This window comes from Zonotrichia albicollis, chromosome 13 (genome assembly GCF_047830755.1).
Source record: "Zonotrichia albicollis isolate bZonAlb1 chromosome 13, bZonAlb1.hap1, whole genome shotgun sequence".
Classification (NCBI taxonomy): Eukaryota; Metazoa; Chordata; class Aves; order Passeriformes; family Passerellidae; genus Zonotrichia; species Zonotrichia albicollis.
The window spans coordinates 8,902,431-8,927,010 of NC_133831.1; the positions used below are offsets into that span (position 1 = coordinate 8,902,431).

The 24,580-nt window shown below is 45.2% G+C and overlaps 1 protein-coding gene across 1 annotated transcript; it reads left to right on the forward strand.

Annotated features, from left to right (window-relative positions):
* The first annotated feature begins 1,498 nt into the window (after positions 1-1,498).
* HSF4 (heat shock transcription factor 4) lies at positions 1,499-23,857 on the forward strand. Its single transcript, XM_005490780.3, has 13 exons — positions 1,499-1,835; positions 5,763-5,871; positions 6,968-7,095; positions 7,944-8,068; positions 10,244-10,319; positions 11,721-11,785; positions 13,418-13,517; positions 14,212-14,336; positions 16,123-16,347; positions 16,756-16,861; positions 18,183-18,248; positions 19,748-19,835; positions 20,861-23,857. The coding sequence occupies exons 1-13, from the start codon at positions 1,713-1,715 to the stop codon at positions 21,055-21,057; spliced, it is 1,533 nt and encodes a 510-aa protein (XP_005490837.1). The 5' UTR covers positions 1,499-1,712; the 3' UTR covers positions 21,058-23,857.
* The last annotated feature ends 723 nt before the right edge of the window (positions 23,858-24,580 follow it).

Genomic DNA, 24,580 nt, shown 5'->3' on the forward strand with positions numbered 1-24,580 from the left:
TTCCCTTGCATTTTTATTACTCAGAGTAGCAAAACCTCACTGTAGGGAAAAAAGACAATTTTTCCCAAGAAACCTTTGATCTGACATTTTTAACTCTTGAAATCAGTCAGCTTATTAGGATTGATTGGAAAAAAAAACAACTATGAAACCACTGACCAAGAGATTTTCATAATTTTTAAAGTTCAAAATGTGGTGAAATTTCAGGTTTGATTTTTTTTAACCTCCTCTGTAGTCCAGTTTGATTTGTTAGTTAAATCCTAATGTGTGTCTCTGTCTCTTTTTTGATGCTCTTGTTTTATTTTTCTCAACAGGGACTCTTGAGAATTAATTGCAGTTTTGGAAGCTTTCCCATGTTTAAACCTGACTGAATTGGCAGAATGTCTGCTCCAGTGCCAGAACTGTGGCATTACATCTCAGAAGGAAATCCTTGTCTGAATGTTGTATTATCTTTGAGATGGACACAGAATATTCCAGGTATGCAGACAAGGGGCTGCAGCTGCTCCTTCCAGCTCTGTTTGGCACTTCACAGAGCTCAGGTGAGAGGAGTGGGGTCCTGTGTCCAAGCACTTTGCAGGAATAACCTGATCCTTGTTTCCAGTGTGTGTCAAACATCTCCTCCACTCTGCTGAGGCACTGCTGACCTTGTGCCTTCTGTGTGTGATGATGTTACCTGGCATGGCTAGCACCTGCCTATATCAAATGTGTTCCTTGCTGGGTTTTGTCAGTCCCGAACAGTGATTTGGGTTTTAGGGGAAATACCACATTCTTAGTACACTGTTCTAAGTTGCCCTTTAAAAATGGCAAGAAAAGATTAATGCATTGTTATCCTTATCATGACACTTACTTATCTTGTCTCTTCTCACCTCCTGACTCTTTCAGTGTTTGGCCTTAAAGGACTCTGTAGGCATCAGGTGAAAAGTCTGTTCCATTTTTAGGCAGGAATATTGAGCTTTGCAAGTTTTTGCTAAGGACCTCAGGAAAATTTAATGTCGATTTTATATTTTATTATGTTATTTAAAGAGCAGTTTCTGAGTTGAAATTACCCTGGCATTAAGCCGCACGTGTATTTAGAGCTATTTAAGGCTTTTATATTAATGATAAAACCATCTTGTCTAATAGATTCTATGTGTAGTTGTTTTTAGCATCCTCTTTTCTCATGCAAGAACTAAATAATTTCTGTTGACAAATAACATAGCAGCTAAACCTGCTTACAATTTTGGCTTTTCAAACTCATGCTGAAGATGTACAGCCCTGAGTCTGGTCAGCTCTTGTTCGTCTATGCCAGCCAAAGTTCAGGACAAGGAAATTCCAGACTAACAACTCAGGTGCCTTCAGAAAGCTGTGATTTCTGTACCTGGGTGTCCCCCAGCCTCTGGGCAGGTGGGCTTGCTCTGGTGACTTGCCCACCTCCCAGCATAAGGTGGGCAGCACGTGTTCCCTTTGCATGACGCTGCGGATTTATTCACAGCTCTGCGAGATCGGCTGCGGTGCATTTTCATTCTGTGCATTGTTCTCTGGGGCTGGTGATGCCATCCCATTGTGCTGAGTTTTTAAGAGTGTGAGCAGCACTGCTGATGTGACTCCCTGGCTGCCTACTTTCCACTGGCCTGGGATAAAATTGGGTGGCTCACTCTGTGCGGGACGCAGGCGCGTGCGGGGCAGCAGGCGCGCCCAGGGCGATGGGGTCAGTTTAGCTGGGGCACTGCAGAGCTATGCAGGATTCACCCAGCTCTCTGGTGATGGATGGATACTCCAGCAATGTCCCAGCCTTCCTGACAAAACTCTGGACGCTGGTGGAGGACCCTGAAACGAACCATCTCATCTGCTGGAGTTCTGTAAGTGCAGCAGGTACTGGGTGTCACTAATGCCTGCAGCAGCAGGGGAAACTCAGGGGAGCTGCATGGCACAGGAGCTGCCCTCTGCTTGGCAGGAGCTGCCCAGTCACTGGCAGAGTGCAAAAACCAGGATTCAAGTACAGGCACTTCTGGATATACTTGGTATTATTTATCTGAAATATTGTGGCTTTTCTGTTTCAGAGGGGAAACTGTTTTGTGAGTGTTTTAATTATAATATTTACATATTTCACTTGAAACATCCTAAAAAGTGCCTAATGTTCTAATTCTAAGAATTCCACATGCTTTGAGTGAAATATTTTTCACCTTGCTTGAATCTGCAGCTCCCTAACATTTTCTAGGAAATGAGCAAAGCCCTCAAAAAGTTCAGTGTTGTTTGGTATTATCTCACGTGTGTTTCTTAGCAGCCTCTCACAAATATCTAGGTGGAAGGTAGCAGATAAACAGCACTCAATACTCAGACTCAAACCTATAATTTAAACAGATCTCAGACTATCACCCTAAATCATTTTGGAAGAGCTTTATATGATTTTTCAATGAGTCTGTGTGATGATCATGGTGATGTGAGTATATATTGTCTGTACAGCTTCAAAGGGATAGATTGCTTTTCTTTGGCTTCTTATTTGTCACAGAGGCATTAATATAATAAGTGCAATCACAGAAATAAAATTATTTATCCCTTTATACAACACTTTTATACCACATTGTGCTTTTGACCTACAACTTGCTGCAAATAACATGATTTGTTTTCAGCAGGGAGTTATTAGATAAGCTGGGTGCATAAACTTGTTCTCCAAAATCAAGAATCTGTAAAACCAGCAAATTTAAAAGGGGGTGGAAAAAAATCTAAAGTAGCCTTTCTTATATATACTTTGTGTCCTGTAGAGTTTTCATTCAAAACCTGAGACAGGATTGGAGCTGCATTGATATCTGTGTTGTTTGATGCTGGTATTACATGGCCAAACCTCTGAGAACCACCAAGTTTTAAATAAGGATTTTAAAGCTTGAAATTATTTTCTAACCTGTGTAAATAGTCCCCTCTCTGTTACACTTAGAACATTGTTATTTTTGACTGGCTACCACTCTGTTCTACTTTCCTGCAAACTAGCATTGGTTGCAGCTGCATCTTTGGAGGTTTTGGTAAGGCTTTTAGGTGTCTCATTTTCCCCTTGCTATAGGTATCCATGTTTCACATATTCTTCAGCTTCTATAAATTGGTAATGTTGGAGCTGAGAGATTGTGTGCATACCTAAGATTTCTGGGTAATCAGTACTTCTAGAAAATAGGACCCATAAGGAGCTGTGAACTCTTTCTTAGCATAAAGCAGAGATGGAGAGGAGATGCAGTAATGGTTTATATATACACTAAAGTCTGCTGTAAAGTGGAAAGGAAAAGTCTGCTCTCTGTGTCTGTGGTAGATTGGGCAAGAAGTAATTAAATTAATTTTTAAAATGGAAGTGCAGTAAGGGAGAACTGGCAAACTCCTGGGCTATCACTTGTCTTGTCAGAGCACAACATGTCTGTCCTGGTGGTTCTGTCAAAAGCAGTAAAGATAAGCATCTGCCATGATTGCTGTGCTGCAGAGTCAGTTTGGCTTTGGGCAGAGAAGACTTCCAGAGTTTCTCTGAGTTTGTGCTCCTAAAACAGCCAAGGCACAGCTGCAGTGTGGGAGCAAACTGACACATGCACAGTTCATTGGTGAGCACACAGTGACCCCAAAGTCTCTTGTGTCTGTAGGAGCCATTCGGAGTGTGCCAGCTTCTGAGAACTTTGTGGCCCTGAATTCAAAGGAATGGCCACTCATGAGAGACCATAAGGACTTGTTGAGGTATACAAAACTCTTGTGCTTCTCCTTTTCCAATAGGGGGTCCAGCCTGGGACACACAGCTGTATCCCAGAGTAAGGGGGCAGAAGCACAAGGGAAGCAGAATAAACCAGCTGGGTCCCCAGGGCAGTGTCTGCAGTGTTGGGAAACCCTGGTCCCTGCTGTCCTGTCTGCAAACTCTCAAAGACAGGATAATTCCAGCATGCAGGCTGTCAAGTGAATCTCATAAATGCTTGATCAGCCTTTGCCTCTGCTGCATGGGGTAAGGAATGATAGGAAAGACCCCAAAAATGGTCCAAGAGCACTATTGAGGCACAGTCATGTTCAGTGTTTGCAGCAGTAAGCAAGTGTTAGCGTTCAAAAACACATAATCACGTAGGGATTATATGTGGTGCTTTTTATTAAAGAGCTCTGGGAATCGGGGTATTACCCAAATCTGATTCCGACATACATCCAAAATGATCATGGTTTTATACTCTATCATTATATAACTTTCATGTTAATTATTAAACTTATATTGTTCTATTGTATACATAGATTTAGCCCCCCTCTGAATTTCCAACATAGTTTCTCATTATTCTTCTTATGGTTATATAATAATTATATTTAATTACTAAACAATCATCACATCTAACAATTATATAATTTATTATACTGCTTACGCAGGTGCAGTTGATCGGGGAAAACACAAAGCTTAACATTTTAGATTCTATCTTTAACTTTTTTCCAGGGCTCCACTATCACAAGGAGCAGAAGTGCAGCAGAGCCAGAGTCCCGTGTTAGTGGGTGTTAATTGTTAGGGCTGCCAAATGAGCCTGAGCTCATAGGCAGCTGGCACCATGTGCTGATGGAAATGCAGTGTAGGGCAGTGGGGTTTGCCAGCTGGCTGGATTCTGGAGGCCATGGGCAGGTGCAGGCACACACCAGCCCCTCTTTAGTCACTGAGCATCTCATGGCCCTGATTGCACTCCCTGTTTCAGAGATTTCCACATCTCCCTGAGAGCACCCTCACAGCTGCAGACCCCCTGATGGTGTGAGGTGGGACTCACACTGGTACCCTCCTCCTGCACACAGAGCCTGAGGGCTCTTACAAAACACTGTCCTGTGTCACAGACCAGCCCCTGGGGAATTCCCACCCAGGTTGACAAGCCTCTGCCTGCTGCTGGTAGCACTGAACACAGCAGGAGGATGACTGTGGTGTGCTGGTCTCACTGCCAACACAGCGCAGGCTCTGGTGTCTTCAGCTCTTGTCCCGTGAAACTCAGCTGCAGCTGAGGCAGGTCCCTGATATCTGCTGGTGTCATTGCACTGATGCAGCTGTCAGCAGGTAGAAGGCCAGGCAGGGAAGGCACATGGCCTGCAGTGCACCTTCTGCCAGCAGTCCCAGGCAGTTTGCCTTGTTTGGCAGGCATGGATCATTGCAATGCAACCCCAGAAATGGAAGCTTTATCTGATCAACACATGTGTTGCTAGCTTGGACTGCAGAGCATGACTGTCAACATTTTGTGGGTTGTCCTTGTGGCTGTTTACTATTAAAAATAATTGTTAAAATGTGTGTAGGGCTTCTGGGCAAGTGTGCTGTCTCCAGAGATGATTTGCTTCTTGCCTTGCTGTGTTTCTTGTGCCATGTCTCCAGGCAGTGCTCCGTCCAGGACTGCTGTGTTCTGAGCAGATGGGCTGGGGTTAGATCTGAGCAAGTAGGTCATAATGGCACGGTTGTAATGGCAATTCCCACTTTCAGGGCCTTCTTAAGACTTGAGTCTTTCTGTGAAGTCCATGCAAGAGGGGATGATCACAGACTGCCTACCAGCTATTTGGGCACAAAAATCAGTGGTATCTTTCTCACATCCAAGACTCTCAACTAAGCAGTGACAAAAAGCAGAAAAGAATCAAACCTGCAGCCACAGAGGCCTGACGGTACCAGAACTGAAGGGAGCACATCTGGCATTGAGGGCTGTTGTCACTCTTAGCTTCAAGGTGGCAGTCAGAGAACAAGACTTCCCCTGCTGTAGGGCTGCTCCTGGGCCCCTCTCGTGGTCAGGGACTTTCCCCTGACTTCACCTTTGTCCTTGTCTCCTTTGCAGAATGGCACCAGCTTCCATGTGTTCGACCAAGGCCGCTTTGCCAAGGAGGTGCTGCCCAAGTATTTCAAGCACAACAACATGGCCAGCTTTGTCAGGCAGCTGAACATGTGTGAGTGCAGCTCCCAGGGCCAGGCACGTGGGCCCCACACACATGGGGGGACAGGAGGCATGGAGAGAACTGTGCAGAGGAAACTTTGGGGTCTCATGTATATGACTTGTTGTGGCATTATTGATTTTGCCAAAGAGGGTTTGCCTCTCGCATCCCAGAGTAGTGGTCTCCTTGTGTTTACCTTAAATTCCAGCATGGAATTTCTGTTAGATTACATTTCAGGATGTGGGCTAAGAACTGTCACCTACCAGGTGTTCTGCTTCTCTTGCACTGATTTGATGACCTATTATTATTATTATAATTAATTTTCTATTTTATTCTATATGGAGCTTTATCCAGCCACCAACTGTGACACCTCCCCCAGAATGTGCTGCTCTTGTGGGTTGTGTGCCCTGAGCTTATCCCTTTCACCAGCCATATCACTGAACTGGTAACAGACAGTTCTTCTCCCTGCAAACATTGATATTTTTACCCCTTAAAGGAGCTGTCATTTAAATTTGGTGTAATTTTCAGCCACTTCAACAATATGATTGTCTGATAGTTGTTGGAATTTTTTCAATGAGTAGTTAAGTTCCTTAATTCCTAAATTTTAACTTTGCTATTTCACTCTGTAAATTTTTGTAATAATAATTCATTTTTGTAAATTTTAGGCCAGTCCTTAAATACAGCTTAGAAACTTTCAAGGACTTCAGAGAAGTACTCAAAGCAGATTTCCAAATGTGCACATGACCCTTTTTTCCAAAAGTGACACCTGTTGATGGTCTCTGCCTTTGAAAAACCTTCCCCTGAATCCTTGTGGCTTGGAAATTGAGACAGGAATTCCCTAGGAGCTGGCATTTCAGCTCCTGGCAGACCAACATGCTTGTGATGGAAAAGCTTTCGTGGCACAGGCTGAAGCAGGGATGGCCAGTGGGATGCACAGGGCTCTCCCTTGCCCTGGGTTTCTGGTGGTTATGGCCCAACAACATGTCCAGGGGAAAGCAGTGTCAGCTCAAAAAGTGTGGAGGGTGATCAGAAATGTCCTCTAGAGTGATGAGGGTGGGAGGTGCAGGGAGTGCTGGGCCCTGTTGCCATCAGCTGTGTGCTCTCTGTGCAGATGGCTTCAGGAAGGTGGTGAACATCGAGCAGGGCGGGCTGGTCAAGCCTGAGAGGGACGACACGGAGTTCCAGCACCTCTGCTTCCTGCAGGGCCACGAGCACCTCCTGGAGCACATCAAGAGGAAGGTGAGGGCACTGTGTGGGAGGGGGGAACCTGGCAGATCCTGCTCAGCATAACTCCAGCATCACCCTGGGCTTGTTCCTGTCCTCCCCACAAACATATGAACCTGGGCTGGGGGCTTTTGGGTTGCAGGGCCTGGCTTGCATCAGAGTTCTGTCTGGGTTTTTCTGCTCTGTTGCTCTGTATTACTAGATGTTTGTGTAGTGCTGCAGGGCCAGGCTTGCTTCCCACCCCTCTGCCTTTGAATTGTTACTGCTTTCCTAGAGAAATATGGCATAAGTCCTACAGGGTCTTCAACAGCCATCTCTTTTTCTTATACAAGAAACAGCCTACTCCTGCCCTCTGCTTTCTGTCTTTTAACCTATTATTAGTGCCCCCAAAGTGTTGTTCTCTTGCTAAATTAGCATAGCAACTTCTAAAAAGGGATCTGAATAAAAGCTTTTTGGAACTCCAAGTGTGTATGTCAATTTGAAGCATTTCATCAGACTCATCCCTGTAAAACATGAGGCTTGATTGGGTATCTTTATAGTTAAAGTAGAAAGATTAAATTAATCTAGATCAATTCCTCCCTGATACTCAATACTTTTGTTTTCCCCCCAGGCTGGTTTGTAATCAGCTCTGACAGGGAATGTAATTCTGCCAGCAGACCCTCTTGTATGAATGGATTTGTCCTGCACTTTGCTCTGTCTGGCTCTTGCAATAGTACCCCTTGGATAGTTCAGACTCTTTGGCACGTGGCCTGTCCTGGTATTTCAGCTGGTGCCAGTCCTGCACCTGGGCCACCACAATGACTCTCTCTGTCCATGGCCCTTCTTGCACAGGTAAAATCTGCCTTTGATTTCTTTCTCCTCAGGTGTCAGTAGTGAAAAGTGAGGAGACCAAGATGCGCCAGGAGGACCTCAGCAGGTTGCTATACGAGGTACAGATTCTGAGAAGTCAGCAGGAGAACATGGAGTGTCAAGTGCAGGACATGAAGCAGTGAGTTGAATCCTACTCAGGCTGCTTCCTATGGGCATTTGCTTTTCTGGAGTGGGGAATGGTTGAAAGGAGGAGCCTGGCACACTTCCCAGGGACTGACCAGAGATCTGTTGAGACAACAACTTGTAGGATTTCTATGCACATCTGATCTACAAAATATGAATTAATGCTCAGCCTCTCTGTCTCATTTGTTTTCCCTTCACAGATGAGGAAAGCAGAGAAGGTCAGGCAGGAAATATGTGCATAACCTGGGGACTTAGATAACTATTGCATCCAGATGGAAATGGTGGTGAAGATGTAACTCTCACACATACAAGAGTCCTTGGCAGAAATGTGGTGGAGTCCACTCCAGCTATTAAGAAATTACCTTTGTCCCATCATTCACCTCCAAAATTTATGACTGGCCTAAAAAATATAGTATGTTATAATATATAACATAAGAACTTGTGTATAATTTAGTCCATGGACTCATGTCCCTGAGCCTGTGTCATCTGACATGGCCAGAATTGTTGGATAAGAGCAAACCAAGCTGATGCAATGCTTCCTGGGCTGCCTCCAGCTGTCTGAGACTCTGGGATTTTCTGACTCAGACATGGTCACTAAAAGATTAGGAAGTGGATATGGTTTTATAAATCATGTACTTGGAGAGGTTTTTCTTTGCCTCCAGAATTTTAATATTTACAGAGAGCTGTGTTTAAAAAGCACTTGAATAATCAAATAGACTCAAACCCTTTCTTTTATAATGAGAGCTGATATTCATACACCACCAGATGACGCTGTCATTGTGGGCCTCAGGAGTAACACTGCATACTGGGAAACTTCATTCCAGACCAGCCCCTGACATGCAATGGATACATATTTTTATCCTGCATCAATTTTTAATGACTCCCACACTTAGCACATGCATGAGTTTGCATTGTGAAATCCAGATACAGCAGCAATGAGTTTCTGATCTTGCATTTCATTTAATTTTTAAGGAGTTCCAGTATTAGTGATTTGTCATTGATTTTAATTTATTCTCCCTTTTGCTTTGCTTGCTCCTTCCCTCCATCTGGCAAAATTGCATTCAGCTGATGAAAATAATATGATTTTTATAAACTATGACAGAGGAGAAATCCCAAGCTGAATCCATGTTAAGAAATTTACACTGGTGAAGAACAATTAGGACGTAACTCCAGTGCAAGCTGTCAGACTAAGGAATGCTGCTTTGCTGAAAATCCTGTCAGGACCAGTACAGAAAGCTCACTGCAGAGATTCTTGCTGTACAAGCTGTTCTACTGTGCTTTTCAGATCTCTGGGCCTTACCTTCCCAGTTCTAGCATCCATCCACACTAGAAAGACTGAAAAGCAAAAGGATTTATCACTTTCACCTGTATGATAGGTTTTGCTGGCCTGACAGTTTAGGTACATCCATATACTCTGGAGATAAATTGGCTGGCAAAACCTTTAGCAGCATGGACTTGGCTGGCATCCAGACTTGGAGGCAGCACAGTAAATAAACTCTGCCCCTCTCACTCCCACCTGGTGAGGCTGACTGTTAGAGCAAGCCTGTAAGCTCCCCTCTGTGCTGCTTCATTTACAGACAGAAAATACATTTTCTTTATGCACACAGGTCTCTGCTGGGTTAAATCAGTGGCTCCCACTAATAACAGCATTACAGTCCTCCTAGTTCAAGGCTCTGAGATGCAGTAGCATCTTCTTGTATGCTCCAAACATGCATTTGAACCACCCCTTGCATGAGTTTTAAGCAGGTAGCATACACAGGGTCTCTGTTCATATTCCTGTCTTTGGGAGCACTGAAGCAGTTGTGGAGAGGTTGGGCTTTTTTGTCTTCCATGGAAGGACATGGAACTCAGAGTCACAAATCAGGCCTTGCTGAAATTCTGAGTTTGGCCCAAATATTCCACAAAAACATGTGTCCTCCTGTTACCTTCCCCTAGAAATGTTGGCTTCTCTTTATGTTTTTCCTCCATGCTTTGATCTATAGCTCTCTTGAGATCAAGAAAGAAAAAGGAAGGTGATTGTGTGAGCTTGTTTGGGACCCTGAAAAGAGCCAAGCACTGCAAGAGCCCGGAAGTGAGACAGACTTTGCACAGTTGAACCTGCTGCTATCATGGCAGCACCATGGGCTGTTGGTGTTTCTGTTCTCATGGAAAATGTCTGTTTCACTTTCAGACAAAATGAAGTTCTTTGGCGGGAAGTTGTTTCTCTGCGGCAGAACCACTCACAGCAACAGAAAGTCATCAACAAGGTAGTTACCATATAAACTCCAAACTTGCTTATGCTGTCTGGTCTATGTCCTCCTCTCATTTTTTTTTTTTGCTTGTCCCATAATTTCCACACTGTGATATCACAGTGTAATTATTTTCCCTTTCTTTTAAGTTGTGTGATGCTTTTATGTGTGCTATACAAACAAGTCATTAACAAAGCACAGACCGTGCCCTTAAGCAAAAGATTTTAATTTCTGTGTCAGTCCTTTCTTTGATGTTAGAAACCACTTTTTTGTTGAAATCCTGGGCAGGAGAGCACAACTCTCACTAATTGCCCTGTGTTGGCTGTGTTCTGGTTGTACCAATGCCTTTGGGCTTCCCAAATCTTCCTCTTCCAATTGTTCACAAGAGGAAGCTGCAGGTGGCAGAATTGGCCACCCATTGCCCCACTGGGGGAATGTAGCAGCAACTGTTGCATTTTCTGGCATTACTGGTATAGTTGAGGAATTACTGTACAACCTTTCAGGCTGCAGAACCATCTCCCCTAAAATCTAGCATGACCAGTATAGAAAAGGCCTCTCCAGTGATTCCTGGATGGTGCTGACATGACTGAGCACATCACACATCCCAGGGCCCGCGTTCTGACCCTCACGTGGCATCATGGAGTCACAGGACTGGACAGAAATGCATGAGGCCATCAAGCCTTCCTCCAGCTCTGGGACTGGAGCAGCCACATGCTTATTGAAGAAGCTTTTAAGCAGCTCTATTTTGTCATATTGAGCAATGAGTTAGAGCCAGCTGTGATATATAATAATAATGCTCTCTTTGTTTGGAGGTCAAAGCAGAGCATTAAGTTCAAGCTGACCTGGGAATATGTTGCTAAGTGATTCCTCTCCAAAGCTACTCTGCTTCCTTTTTTGTGTCCTGTTATATCAACACTGACATTCACAGAACTGAAAAACTCAACTGAAAGAGTTCAGACCCCATCCAGGCTCTCCATAGGGAGTTGCCTCTTTCACTTGCAAATTCTTTGCCAGACTTTACAGCACCTCTTCTAAATGTCTCTGAAAACTTTAATGGATCCAGCTCTAACTCCAGGCCTAGGAAGGTTTGCATGTGCACTTCACAGGTCTGTTAGGACCAGCTGAAGTTCTTCATGCACAAAATGAATAGAGAAAGTGCTGAGCACATGCTTCCAGGAACCTTTGCACAAAGCAGGCACCTGGCCCTTGAAAGCCAGGCAGGCTGTTTTGAGTTCTTGGACAGCTCATTTCTGTTTCAGGCTCCAATGTCTCATGCAGTTTGGCTCCTATATTCTGTGGCTGCTCCCAGCTTTGGGGTGCTGCTGGGAGGGAGGAATGTGTGGGATAAGAATGGCTGCGAGAGCGGGGAGTGCTGAATCACTCTGCTGATTAACACCGGATTTTGATCTCTCCTGACAGCTGATTCAGTTTCTGTTTGGCCAGCTCCAATCAAGCCCCAGCAGCTCTGGGATAAAGAGGAAGCTGTAAGTCCCCGTGTGTGGTGCACACGCTCACGGGTGCATAATGCTGCCCCCTCAGTAAAAGCACAAGCTCAGCTCGCCCGGGCGGGCGGTCACCGGACCAGGCTCCATGGTGATGGCAGCTGAATGGGCTGAAGTGCAGAGTCAGACCTGCTGACAGCCCCATTCACTGCTCTGTGGAGAAGCACCCTGTCAGCTCATGACCTTTATCTGGGGAACACAGCACGCAGTGGGACATGGGAGTGTTAACCAGAGGGAGGCCAAAGGGCAGGACCCCACTGCTGCTCCTGCATGTTCCAGTTTTGCCACTTGGCAGCCCACAGACACCTTCAGATTGACCCACAGTCACTGAATGGGCTGTGTGTCCAACACTGGCTTGGTGGTGTTAACCTGCAGGCCTCACAAAGAGGAAGGTGGGGGAAAGTTTTAGGTGAGGGGTATCTTTAGATAGGCTCTTCAAGGCAAGTGAATAGAATGACCTAAATTTGGAAGCTTAGTGCCTTTCAGGAGAGCAGCTATGCCTTTCTTGCCCTGTGCTTGTGATTTAAAGAAGGGGAAGATTATATTGAGTGGAATTTGATGAGGACAGAGACCTGCCTTCAATTCCTACCTTTATTACCTTGTGGCCTTTGACAACTTAGAAGCTCCTCCGTGCTGCAGAGAAAGGAGCCAGACCTCCCTCAAGCAGCTCAAAGGGGTCAATTTTCATTAAGTCAGTGTTCTTGTTCTTGACTGACTCCTCTTGTGAGGATTACAAAGGCAACACAGGATTGAATGGAGGAGCCTATAATCTGTACAAGCCAGCAGGGTATGTGCATCTCTGCCTACCCCCTCTGCTGAGCCTCTTGGAAGAGCTAAACACTGCAGATAGCAAAGAAAAGGGCTCATAGGGAGAATAGCAGCTGATCAGGTTCATGACTGGGGAAATTTTCACCCAGTAGAGTGGGCAAGCAGAGAAATGAGATGCAGATCTGACCTCTAATTTTCATGGTCAGGGCTGTGTCCTCCCTGTAAAAGCTTTGCAGCCCAAGAAATGCCTTAGACCATTGCTTTTTTGTAGAAAGTCAAATAATTGGTGAGAAACTGTGCTGAAAAGGGCAGAAGAGCACAGAACTACCTGCACAGCAACTGTATTGACCCCCTTATGATGGGGGTTACACTTCACACAACCAGCTGCAATTTGCAAGGTAATTTGAGTTCCTGCTTCCTTGGAAACACAAAGGTCTGTCTTCCAGAAACCTCAGCTCTTGTGTCTGTATCTGCATCCTTAGTGTCTTATCTTTCACAGTTGTGTTTTCCTGCCTCTTCTAAATGGCTGCAGGAAAGGATGGTGTGCAGAGTGGACACCTATACTGGTGCAGAGTGGTGCTGCCTGGGGGCTCTGGGTGGGTTTGGGCAGCATGGACAGGTCTGTATCCTTCCTCTCTTTGTTGGGTAGTGCTCTTTTTTGATGGTGACTCCTCCAAAAGTCTTGTTAGCCTTCCTTGCCCATAACACGGGGCAAGAAAGACTCTTAGAGCTGAGGAGAACCAGAGCAGACAGGGGAGAAGAGCTCTTGGCTCAGGGGTGTTTTGTGTATGAGCAGCCAGGAGCCAGTCACTACCTGCTGGAAGACAAAAGTGTTTCTCTCCACAGACCTCTGATGCTTGACAACGGGATCTCAGCTCCACCAGTGCCCAAGTTCAGCAGGCATTTGTCCCCAGAGCCCCTCCACGAGCCCTACTTCATCCAGTCGGTGGGTGCAGCCCCTGGGCCCTTGGCATGGCTTTGGCTGGGGGGAATGCTTGAAGTAATAGTAGAGATTATGGAGTAAGTAACTTGGCAAGAGTTTGGCAGTGAAGAAGAAATGAGGTTTGCTAAGCTGGGTGACATTTAAAACTCCCCAGTTCTATGGATGCCTTCATGAGGGAGGCCATGGGCTTTGTGGGGAAAGGCAAAACCTGCACACTGAATTCTCCATGTTGTTACCCCAGCCTGGTTTACCTTGAGGGAAGAGAGGAAGAAGTGAGTTCTAAAAGTGGGATTTTTGAACCCTCTGAGGGATCCCCACCATCATCAGAGCAGATACCAGACACTTTTGTCATGCAGTTAAAATACATGAGCTGGCATGAGAGGCTCATACAGCCCTGTTGGGCTGTGTTGGATCTTTTCCTGCAGAGGAAGCTGAGCAGTCTAGGCAAAATATCAGACATGCTAAAACCTCTTGGTTGCTGACACTTCACAGGGTGTATTTCACACCTGTACCTCTGTGCGGTTGGAGGAAAAGTGAGTGGAAATTATAATGTTGCATAGTAGCTAAAAGCTTTCTTGGTTTCCATAAAAGGGGGACTCATAGTCACAGTGAATAAACCCTAACCATCTCAGACAGGGCCTTGGACCTGTTTTGGGGTCAGAAGGATAAATCTGTATGATTTTTGCTTTCCTCTTAGCCCTCGACAGAGCCTGCCTCTTGCTTAAACAGCCCTGCAATTGCTGGAGGACCCATCATATCTGATGTTACTGAAGCATCACCATCCAGCATCATGAATATGCAATCCCCTCCTGAAAATGACAGGTAAACATGTTTGTGATTAAAAATAGAGAGAGTTGGATATAAACATGCTTATGCAACTCTTCTCAAGAGTTTTTTTGTGGCTGTAATTCTACCAGATTTTCTGTCTGATTCACAAATCTCTATAGAGATATGGGATGGAATGCTTTTTTCTAGTTTACAAAGTGGGTCAGGTTTTCAGAATTAGAGGGGGGTAATAGCAACGTAACTTTCAAAACAAATTCCTGAGTTTCATGCTGAGAACTTCCACTCCCCTCTTTGAGAAATAATCCATGTTTCTAATCCAAGTCCCAAGGCAGGGACTGTCTCAGACTTAATCAAATAATGAGATACTAACACTTGTTGGGTTTGTTGAGAGAGAGAAAGGAGGGTTTCCTTTTGGCCTTGGCAGGGAAGAAGCAATCAAATTGTACATCTAACAGCTAATGAGAACAGAAAGTTTGCATCACAACAACTTCCTATGTTTGACAACTTTTCTGTGAAAAGGCCCCAGTAACTTAAGAACTGAATGCAGAGGTATTTTAATGCTTATCTCTTCCTGCCACAGACATGCAGTGCATTTAGGGCTAGCAGCAGAATAGCTAAAGCTATGTCAGTGGAAAGTAAGTAGACAGATGAATCATGGAAACAGTTTCTCAGGCATAGAGGCAAGGCAGTATAATTTCTAGTTATACTCTAGAAATTGCCTGTAAATCTGTTGCATAATTGAAACCATAGCCATAAAATTAACTAGAAGCATGTAAAGAGGTTCAGATTTAAAAAAAAAAAAACAAACCTGGAAGCCATTTCTAAAGCAGAAAATCTTTAATATAACCTTCAAGTTAAGTTACCTATTTCTACTAATTACTGAGTGCCATCTGGTGGCTTCTGATCTGCTCTGTATCTGCACAATTTTTAACATCTGAGCCAACCATGGTCTCAATCAGTTTAGATGTGGTACCTCCTAAATCAGCTGTGCTTCTGGTGGGAATTTAAGCCCCCTGAGATGAGATGGTTTGAAAGGAATGTTGCGGAAAGCTCTGTAGTGTCACATGCCATCCCTGTTATCTCCATGCCTTTGTCACTTTGGCTCCAGCTGTGCAGGTTCACAGGGAGCTCTGAAGTCTCCTACAAGTAACACAGAGTAGGTTTTTACACACAGAATGCTTCTAAACAAAACTTCACTATCATTTGTCCATCTGGAAATAATGTGAGTCGGCTCTCCATTGGAAAAGGCAAACGTCTGCCTCCAACCGAGTAAAACATCTGACAATGACTGTCAGATCTCAACAGCTTCTGTTCAAGTCCTGCCACAAGGACACAGGGCCACAAGATCCTGACCTGAGTCACTGGGATCTCTAGAATGCTTGCTGATCCAATCCTAACTCCTGCTTGGGAGGGTCTTACTGATCCCATTCTTATCTCTGTGGTGGCGACTTTTCTTTTTCAGGGGAATGCCTTTAGCCCAGTGTCCCTTTAACCTGTCCCTAACACTCACCCAAGAAACTATCTGTGCGCAGAAGTTTATTTTCCATATTTGCAAAACAATTGAATGAGGCAAATTCATTATAGCTGTGACTGATGAAATGACTGCAGATATTCCAGCTGCATTCCAGGAATACATGAGCATGTTTGTGGAGCTTTCTGAAAAGAAAGAGAGGCTGCTGGCTTCTTTTGCCCATCTGAGGAAATGGAAAGATCTGTGGAAGTTTGATGGAAGTGGAAGCAAGGCCTTGTGCTCCTGCCCTTCCCAGTGGCACGAGGCCTTTGCAGAGCAGCTGTGTGGTGCTGAGCCTTGTCTCTGCTGCAGGGAGAAGTGCCTGATGCTGATCAAGGAGGAGCCAGTGAGCCCTGGAGTGAAGGGCAGCGCCGAGCCCGAGGTGCCCCTGCCCAGCTGCCGCGCCTGTTCCGAGCCCCCGGTGCTGCCCGTGGCCATGGTCCAGTCTGTCCTGGAGGGCAAGGGCAGCTGTGCTGCAGCACCCCCAGGGACCTCCCAGGCACCTGAGAGGAGAGGCAGGAGGGCCCTGCTGGACAGGTGAGGAGCCTGGGAGAGCTGTGGCCTCTGCTCCCATCCCCAGGGTGGGGAGGGAGGGTGACTGCAGGCAGCCAAGGGCAGCCTGGTGAGCTCCATGCTGGACCTGTGGCACCTGCCAGAGGAGCCCTGAATGCCAGGGGACAGTTCACAGAGGTAGAGGGACATGTGGATCACCTGCTTGAAGGACCCAGCAGAGGAAGAGCTGTCAGAGGATGTGCATCAGAGCTGTGGGAGCAGGAAGAGGCTTTTTGCATTGAGGGGGATTTGCCCAAGGTCTGACAGCAGGCTCTTGGTTTTCAACATGAGATTTAAACAGGAACATCCTTTTGGGAGACTGCTCAGTCCTGCTTTCTGTAGGTGTCTCTGCAAGTTTCCTTTGTGGCAATGTTTCCCCTTGTGTTTCCTCAGAACAGATATTTCAGACCCGTTGGAGGGCACTGACTGGAGCCTGGAGGGGCTGCAGCTGCTGCTGAGGAGCCAGCAGTACAGCCTGGAGCCTGCCAGCCTCTTGGATGTGAGTGTTGCTGGGGAGGCTGCATCAAACAGAGCTGCCAAGTTCACAGAGGTTCCTCTGGGCTGGGATTCAGGTCGTGCTGCTTGTTCTCATGTGGCATTTTGTCTGCCACGTGTGGCCTGTGGAGTCACAGCTCTGTTTTAACTTGCTTATGAGATTTCAGCTTTAAATTGTGCCTTTATTTTTTTAAAAAATATGCATATTTGAACTTTAGGACTACAAAACACTGCATTTGGTAAAGAAATAAACATGAGATCTGACACATTTATGTAAAATAGGTTTAATATGACTCTCTAGCTAGTTTGGTAATTGCTTTGTAGGGGTTAATTTATTTTCTGCATATTCTACATCTTAGATATTCCTGTATTGTGTTTAGCTTTTTCTACCTTCCCCTCTTCCTCATATTCTGGGAAGTGTAGCCAATGTAAAATCCTCTCTATAAAGTCCTGAGCTATTTATCAGTCTCAGTTCTTAGATCACCTTTCTTTAGAAATGGATGGTGGCTTTTTCTTAATCAGACATGTAGAAATAGGAAGATTTGTTTATTTCTTTCTACATATAGTTGGTATATGAAAGGTTTTTGCCAATAATAAAATAACTCTGTATGTTAGAAAAAAAATCTTTATGTCAAATATATGGCCCCTTGAGGAGGTGCTTCAGATAAAGGCACATTGTAAACTTGCATGGATAAACAGATGAAAAGTCATTTAAAAAAAATCAATCTTACTCTCTTCAAGCAGTTCCCAAGTGTCTGTGACTGATTCTGACTTTGCAGAGAGCTTTTCTAATGGCCTGCTCTATCTCTGACTCTTGGTTTCTATTTCTTGTTTCTCATTAGGAAGTGTTTTCCTGTTACTGACACACTTCTCTCTCTGTGCAACTGTCACAAGAGTGAGAATGAATCATAAAATTGGCCTCAGATCAACAGATCCCTTTCCCAAATTCCTCAGACTTGTCAAGAAATTGCCACCAAAGCCCTGATGCAACAGTAACCTGTCCTCTGCTGCTAAATTCTGGAATGCTTTTAAAAGTCATATGGATCTGAGAGTGTCCTGGGACTCAAGAGCAGCAGAAAGGGGCTTTGATTTGTGTGTGCAGTGCCCTGGTTAGTGACAGGACAGTGGCAGGGGGTGTCTGTGCCCTGCAGGGAGCAGGGCTTGCGGGTCAGCGCCCAGCTGTGCCCAGCTGTGCCATGAGTCAGCCCAGGAGCCTCTGCCTGCAGCTCAGTTAGTGCAGGGCTGCACCTATAGCAGGCAGGGGAGGGCTGAGAACCCAAACCAGCCCACCTTTCACAGCCATAACTGTATTTTTGTCCCAACAGGTCTTTAATCCCAATTTATCTCTGAGTGAGTGGAATGTGACTGAAATGGAAGCCAGTCTGCCCCCGGTAAGAGCTGTGTGTTTCTGAGCTCTGGAAACAGCAGTCAGAGAGCCCCAGAATGGCCCAGGTGGAATGACCTCAATGTTCCAAAGCCTCTGCCCACTGCAGGGACACCTTCCCCTAAATAATAATGGAGCTGTGAAGCAGAGCTTGTGCATAAGTGAGGGAGTTGTTTCATAACCAGAGGGCAGAGTGAGCTGAAGCACAGCACGTAGGCATCTCCTGGGGACACCATGGCAGTGCTGTGTTACACTCCTGACCTGTTTTTCCCTCTCAGCCAGGCTTTGTCTGGAGACAGGCTCTGACTGACTGTTGGTATCCTGGAGGCTTTAATTGCAACTGGTGCTCTAAACTTTCTCTCAGTGAGAATGTCACATCCCACTAATACCATAGATTTATGAAGTGGTTTTGTGCCAGAGCTCTTTATAAGATATACCTTTACAAAGTGCAACCATCCCTGCATATTTCAGGAACAGTAAAATGCCATGCAATTACAACAGAGATTCCTGCATGCCTGTACATGAAAAAACAAGGAGAAATTGTTTGGCAGTATTTCTTTGGAATTGATACTTACAGAGACATTATACAGAAAGAGCAGGTTTAATAAACAGTGAAGGAAACTGTACACTCACAGAAGGATTAAGGTTGGAAGTGTATTGCATGGCTGGGTTCCTTTCCTGTGTGATAGTGAATTTTCAGAGCCTTTCCTGACAACCAAGTTGGATGAAGGCTTGGATGGTTCTGCCAGATATCTCTACAGATGCACAAGTAGAGTGTTATCTACTCTAATGAAGTGTAAAAGGTCTCTAAGCCTTCTTCATGGTATCAACATCCTTTAAAGCTTTTAATGATTTTGAATTTACTAGGTAATTCCACTTCCTGAGTGTTAGGAAGAAAAGTGTTAAGAAGTAGTTAATATTAATTAGCAAGTCTTGGAAGCAAGGGCTATAACCTTTTAAAAAGTATTGCAAGAAAAGGCCAGGAAAGGAGGCTGCAATGTTCAACAGTTCAGTCCTTGTGCCCACTAAATTTCCCAGGAGCTCTTGCTTGTCCTCCAGAAAGTCATGAGTGTGGAGAAGTGTGGAAGCAATACATGCAGGAGCTCTGTGTAAGCAAAAACCAGCTTCACTTTAAAGATAGGCGTAGGAAAATTGAAAGAAAATCTCTTTCTTCTTTGTACTGGCTGCAGAGGACTGTGGGTTTGCTGTGTATGGCAGCCCCAGTGACAGCAGCCTGGCCCTCATGTGACATGAGCTTCACACACATTAGCCAGTGCTGAATGGGGGATTGCACCTCCCACAGCCCTGTCCTTGATCTGCCCTGAGTGTGGCTGTCCCAGTGAGGGGCAGTGAGGCTGGGAGGAGAGGCTGGGCAGGGAGGATGGCTTGTGTTCCTGTGGGTGTTGTGCACTGGGGTGAAGCACTGGTGCTCAGACATGGCCTAGCTCTAACAAGCTCCCCTGTCTTTGTATAATTGTACATTGTAGTTTATATTTTTGCACCAAGATGCAGCGACTCACAGTGGATCTGGAGAAGAGTGCAACTGAGTTGCCCCCAAAAGTGTTCAACCCATCATTCAACACCACCTGCCCAGGTAGGAGCAGCAGCAGCTCTGTGCACCTGGCAGTGGGGTGTAGTTCAGGCAGCCAGATGGGATGTCCAGCCCTGACAGTTTGCCATTTCAGGGAGCAAACCACAGCTGTCATTTTACTTTCATGATTGTCAGGCAGCCGTGTTCCCACAGCAGCTGCTCAGTTCTTGAGCAGTGGGAAAAGGGTGGGGGATAAACTGAGGTGTAAATGGAATTGAACTGGTTGTGCAGTGGGTCCCCATCATGACTGTCAGTGTTTCCACTGCCTTCTCTGCCTGTTCATTGCCACCTCAGGTCAATGTGGTGATCTCAGTGGGTAGGAGTGGTAAGAGCTGGTACAGTCCTGGGTTCCTCTGGTTCCTGCTGCAGAGGAGGTGCCCCAGTTAGCTGCTGGCAGCCAAAGGCACAGGCTGTGTCTCCCCTTCTCCAGACCTTTTAGCAGCCCTCAAGGGAACAGTCCAGCTGGTGCACTTGCTGACTCTGATAAAGTGTGTTATTGACCTTAGATGTGAATCCAGGAGTGTTGCCCTGGCTGTGGAATTGTGATGTATGTTCATGTGTGTTCAGCTGAACACTCCTGAAAGAGAAGCTCTTGAGAGCCCCAGTTTGGTGCTGTAGCCACCTGAACCTGCCCCAGTTTTGATTCACTATGTGTCATTCAAGGACTTCCAGCCTCAGCCTCTTTCATGAGCACCCCAAAGGCATTAAAAGCCCAGGTACACTGGAGAGAGTCCTTGAGCATCCCCTGTTTGCAAAGCCTGTCTACAAAGAGGGAGAAAGACACATCTTGAGTAAAAGAGAAGAGCAGCTGCTCTCATCCTTTTCTCAGTGTCTCCAACATTCAGCCATCCCTTTTTCACATGTGAGGCATCTCAGCTTTCAGGCAGAACACCTGGTGACCTGCAGAGACTCCCCTTGATTTTAATGGGCTTTTGAGTAAGCCCAAGATTTGTCACTTTTCAGTTCTACATATGTAAAACTAGGCAGCCTGCCTTCCAGAAGCTGAATTTTCTGCTGTCTATTCCTAGGGAAAGATGTCATCCTTGAGAGTGCCCAGCAGTTCCTCCTCGACCGTCAGTCCATCTTTGGGAATGACCTCCTCAGCTTGCCTGAAAATCCCTCACTTTATGTTCCTTCTGAAAATATAGCTTCCTACATGTCCTCTGGGGGTGTCCAAGGGGATATCCCTCTAAACCTGAGTTCTTCCACGGACAACAGCCAGTGATTTAGCTCCCAAGAAACAAAACCTCCCTCCCAAACATCCACAGGTTTGAATGTGAAGAAACAAAACTGACTCAGAAAACTGCAAGAGAGTTTCTTTTTGTACCCTTTTTATTTTATTTTTTTTTTTAGTAGGTGGAAATGTTCAGTAGCTTTGCATTACCCTCCCTGCACCTGGATTTCAGTGTTTTTTAAAACAAAACACTACTTCTGGTGCTTGCTCTGAGGGGGAGTGAGAACTTGCCAGGATTTTTTTTTTCCTTGAAAATGCTTTAGAAATTTCAAATCTTTTAATGAAATTTAAGTGAAGAGTAGCTTGAAAGTCCATCTGGGACTTCATAAAATAGTGATCCTGACTAGTGCCTGCAATGGCAAACTGTTGGATTTTACTGGGGCAGCACAGATTAGCTAAGATGCCTGACCCTTGTTGATGCTGGTTGTTGAATAGGAAAATAGTTCTACATGCCAGTCCAATGCTCTAAAAAGGTTTTTTGACCATTTTCTGCGTTTTATGGGATGCACCTGTTCCTGCTGGGGTGAGTAGGAAAAAGACCTCTTGGGGTAGAAACTTGTTTTCTCTTGGTGTAGAAACTTGTTTTCTGAGTGACCCCACCAAGAATGTGCCTCTGGCTCCTAGGGGAGCTACAGACGATCACAGGCCACAAATCATCCCATGCTGAGTTGAGAGTTTTGTTATTTGGAATTTGTTTTGCCCCAAATTTATTTTCTCTTAGATATAGGCAGGGCACTCCATACTTAAAAAATAGAAAAGGGATAGACTTTTCTGCACACACAATTTTCCATGTGCAGAGAGGGCTGAGGGAGTGCACTCTGGGTTTTGGTGCTGGCTAAGTACTTCATGTCCAGTCCAATGGGTTTTTTCCTTGGCTTTGACCTGTTCTATTTCCCTTGAAGATGTGCCTGTTGGTTTTTTGATGTGTAAAATCTGACTAAAGAGTTTAATTTATTGGATCCCCTTTTTAGATGGACTCTCAGCTGCTCAGTGTAGGAGAGAGGCAGAATGGTTAGTCCACCATGTCCCACAAACTTTTCTTCTGTCCTTTGTGCATCTGAGACCAGCCTCAAAGGCTGAATTAACCTTCCCCATCCATGTGGTTTCTGACAACTGAGTTCCTCAACAAAGCAGAGCTTTGTTTTTTATGCTGTAGTTCTAATGAGAACGTATTATTTATCTCAGTATCTTCTACCTGAGTTGCTTTTCCTTAGGAAGGTTACCCAAATGCAGTAGGACAGACCCAGGAAATTCCATTAACTCAGGCCTCCTAAGGGCTTAGACAGGGAGGTTTAAGCTGTGCCAGTATCATCTGAAGAACTGCTTTGCCTGCCTTCATTGCCATGACAATTCTTGGTTATGAATCGCATTTCTGAGCATTGTGGGCAAGCAGGATCCACCCCAGAGTGTAGCAAACCACTCAGACAAGTGCAGGCTCTAAAGCTCCTCAATAAGATGAGCATTTTTAAAATGGACCTTCCTGTCACAGCCCTTTCCTCCATCCATTTATCACTGTGTGAACACATGTGTTAGTTCAGAAACATTCACTTTTGAGCACATTTTTGCCCAGCTGACTGCTGTGCTGGGAGCTCTGTCACTGCCTTGGTGGTGTGGTCTGTGCAGGAGCGAGGTTGTGAGAGCTCCTGAATTAATCCCAGCCACTGTTTTTGTGTTCAGGACTAAGGGAAAATTCCAGCAGCCCCCACTGGCCTGGTATTTAGATGATGTGCTTGAGTGTATCCTGGACAAGGTTTTTATTTTTGACAAATTTGTGCTTAGAAATTTCACCTAGATCAGCCCATTTCCACCCTATTTTGCCCTTTCCAGCGATGGAAAGTTGTTAGTTGCACTCTGTTCACTTCTTTTCTCATAGGTAATTGAAAACTGCCTGGTGTCTCCTGACACTGACAGTGCATGTTCAAGATTTACACCCTTCTCTGAGCTTCCACGCTCCAGGCTGCTGTCCTGTTAACACTGAATGTATTGATGCAACAAAGCATTTAAGCACATGCTTAACTTCAAGCTCCTGAGTAGTTTTCCTGTGTTTCTCTGGAGCCTGTCACATGCTTGAGGCTGGCACAGCTCGTGTCTGACTGGATTGTCTGGTTGGGCTTGAGAAATGAGCCCCTGGGGAGGGATGCCCGTGGGCACAGCCAGGTGCAGCCCTGGCTCTGCCTCAGGCTGTCCTACAGGGCAGGCTCCAAGCCCGTGGGGAGCAGCCTCTCAGGAGGCTTCCAGGGCTTTTCTTTAGGCTTTTTGCTCTTCTATAAAAACATGAGATTGGAGCTTGATGGTGAGAGAGGAACCTCCAGGAGGAGCACTCAGGAGCCATCCCTGTGCAGAAGGAAGCTTGTGTTCCTCAGCTTTTTACATTGTTAATTTTACTTGAAGGTGATGTGCTGAGACTGCGTTTTTGCACTATGCTGTACATTTGTAAAGTTTTACAGAAGACACTAATTAAACATGTTTCCTTTTTCTCATTTAGTCCTGCTTTGGCATTTCTCACTCCTTTTGTCTGTCCCTTACTCCCTTTCTCCTTCCCAAGTCCTCAGTGACAAGTGAAAATCACTTCTTAGCATTCAGATTCCCTTGTGAGGGCCCCCGGGTGGGTTGTGGTCACTGTGTGAACACAATCTAAAATGTCCCATCTGAAATGTGGCCAAGGGAACACAGCTTGGAAAGCTGAAAACTAAAATGCCACTCAGGGTGGATATAGCTGGTAAAATCAGGATCACAGTAAAAGAATCTACAGTTCTTTAAACTATTTGCTGGGAGTTTTTTTCCTCCTCATTTGCCCTATTTTTCTTGCTTTCAGCGATAACAGAGCTCAAACTTCACTCTTGGAATTATTTTTTTAAACCTTTTGTTTGCAAACATAATGTGATACTTTCTGCTACTTGTTTTTAGTGCAGTAAGTGGATACCAGGACAGGCACCAAAACACAGCATGGAAAATGCAAATTCCAAAGTCCTAAAAATAGTCCTTTTCCAGTTTTCTGTCAGAAAAGGAAGCAGGTACATTTTAGGATGGAGCTCATACAGGTTGGCAGCAGCATTTGCAGCTTTCTGAAGAGCAGATTCCTGCACCAATGCTTTCAGATACCCCTGTGCTCCACGGCCCTGGGCTTACCCCCACCCTGTCCTGGAGGCCAAGGCTGTTGCCAGCATGTTAGAACTCGTGTAGAGGGGAATGGATGGAATTTAAAACAATTGTGTTGTCCTCTCTGAGGGCTTTCACTATTTTGTGTTACTGTGAGGTCTGGTTTTCTTGCCACCAGATGGCACCTAAGCCCAGGTGATAGGGAATACATCTTCTCAACAAGCCCACAGTGATACTTTATTTCTTTAAATGTGCACACCTAAAGGAACTGTTAAATTTTATTTATTACAAATCATCACAGATGTATAGAAATATGAAAAAATACATTCACCTAAACTTGGCTATACTCAAAACACAGATCCTGAGACACATCTCAATGAAAAACAATAAAAGCAGCAGATAAAAGTGTATGTTT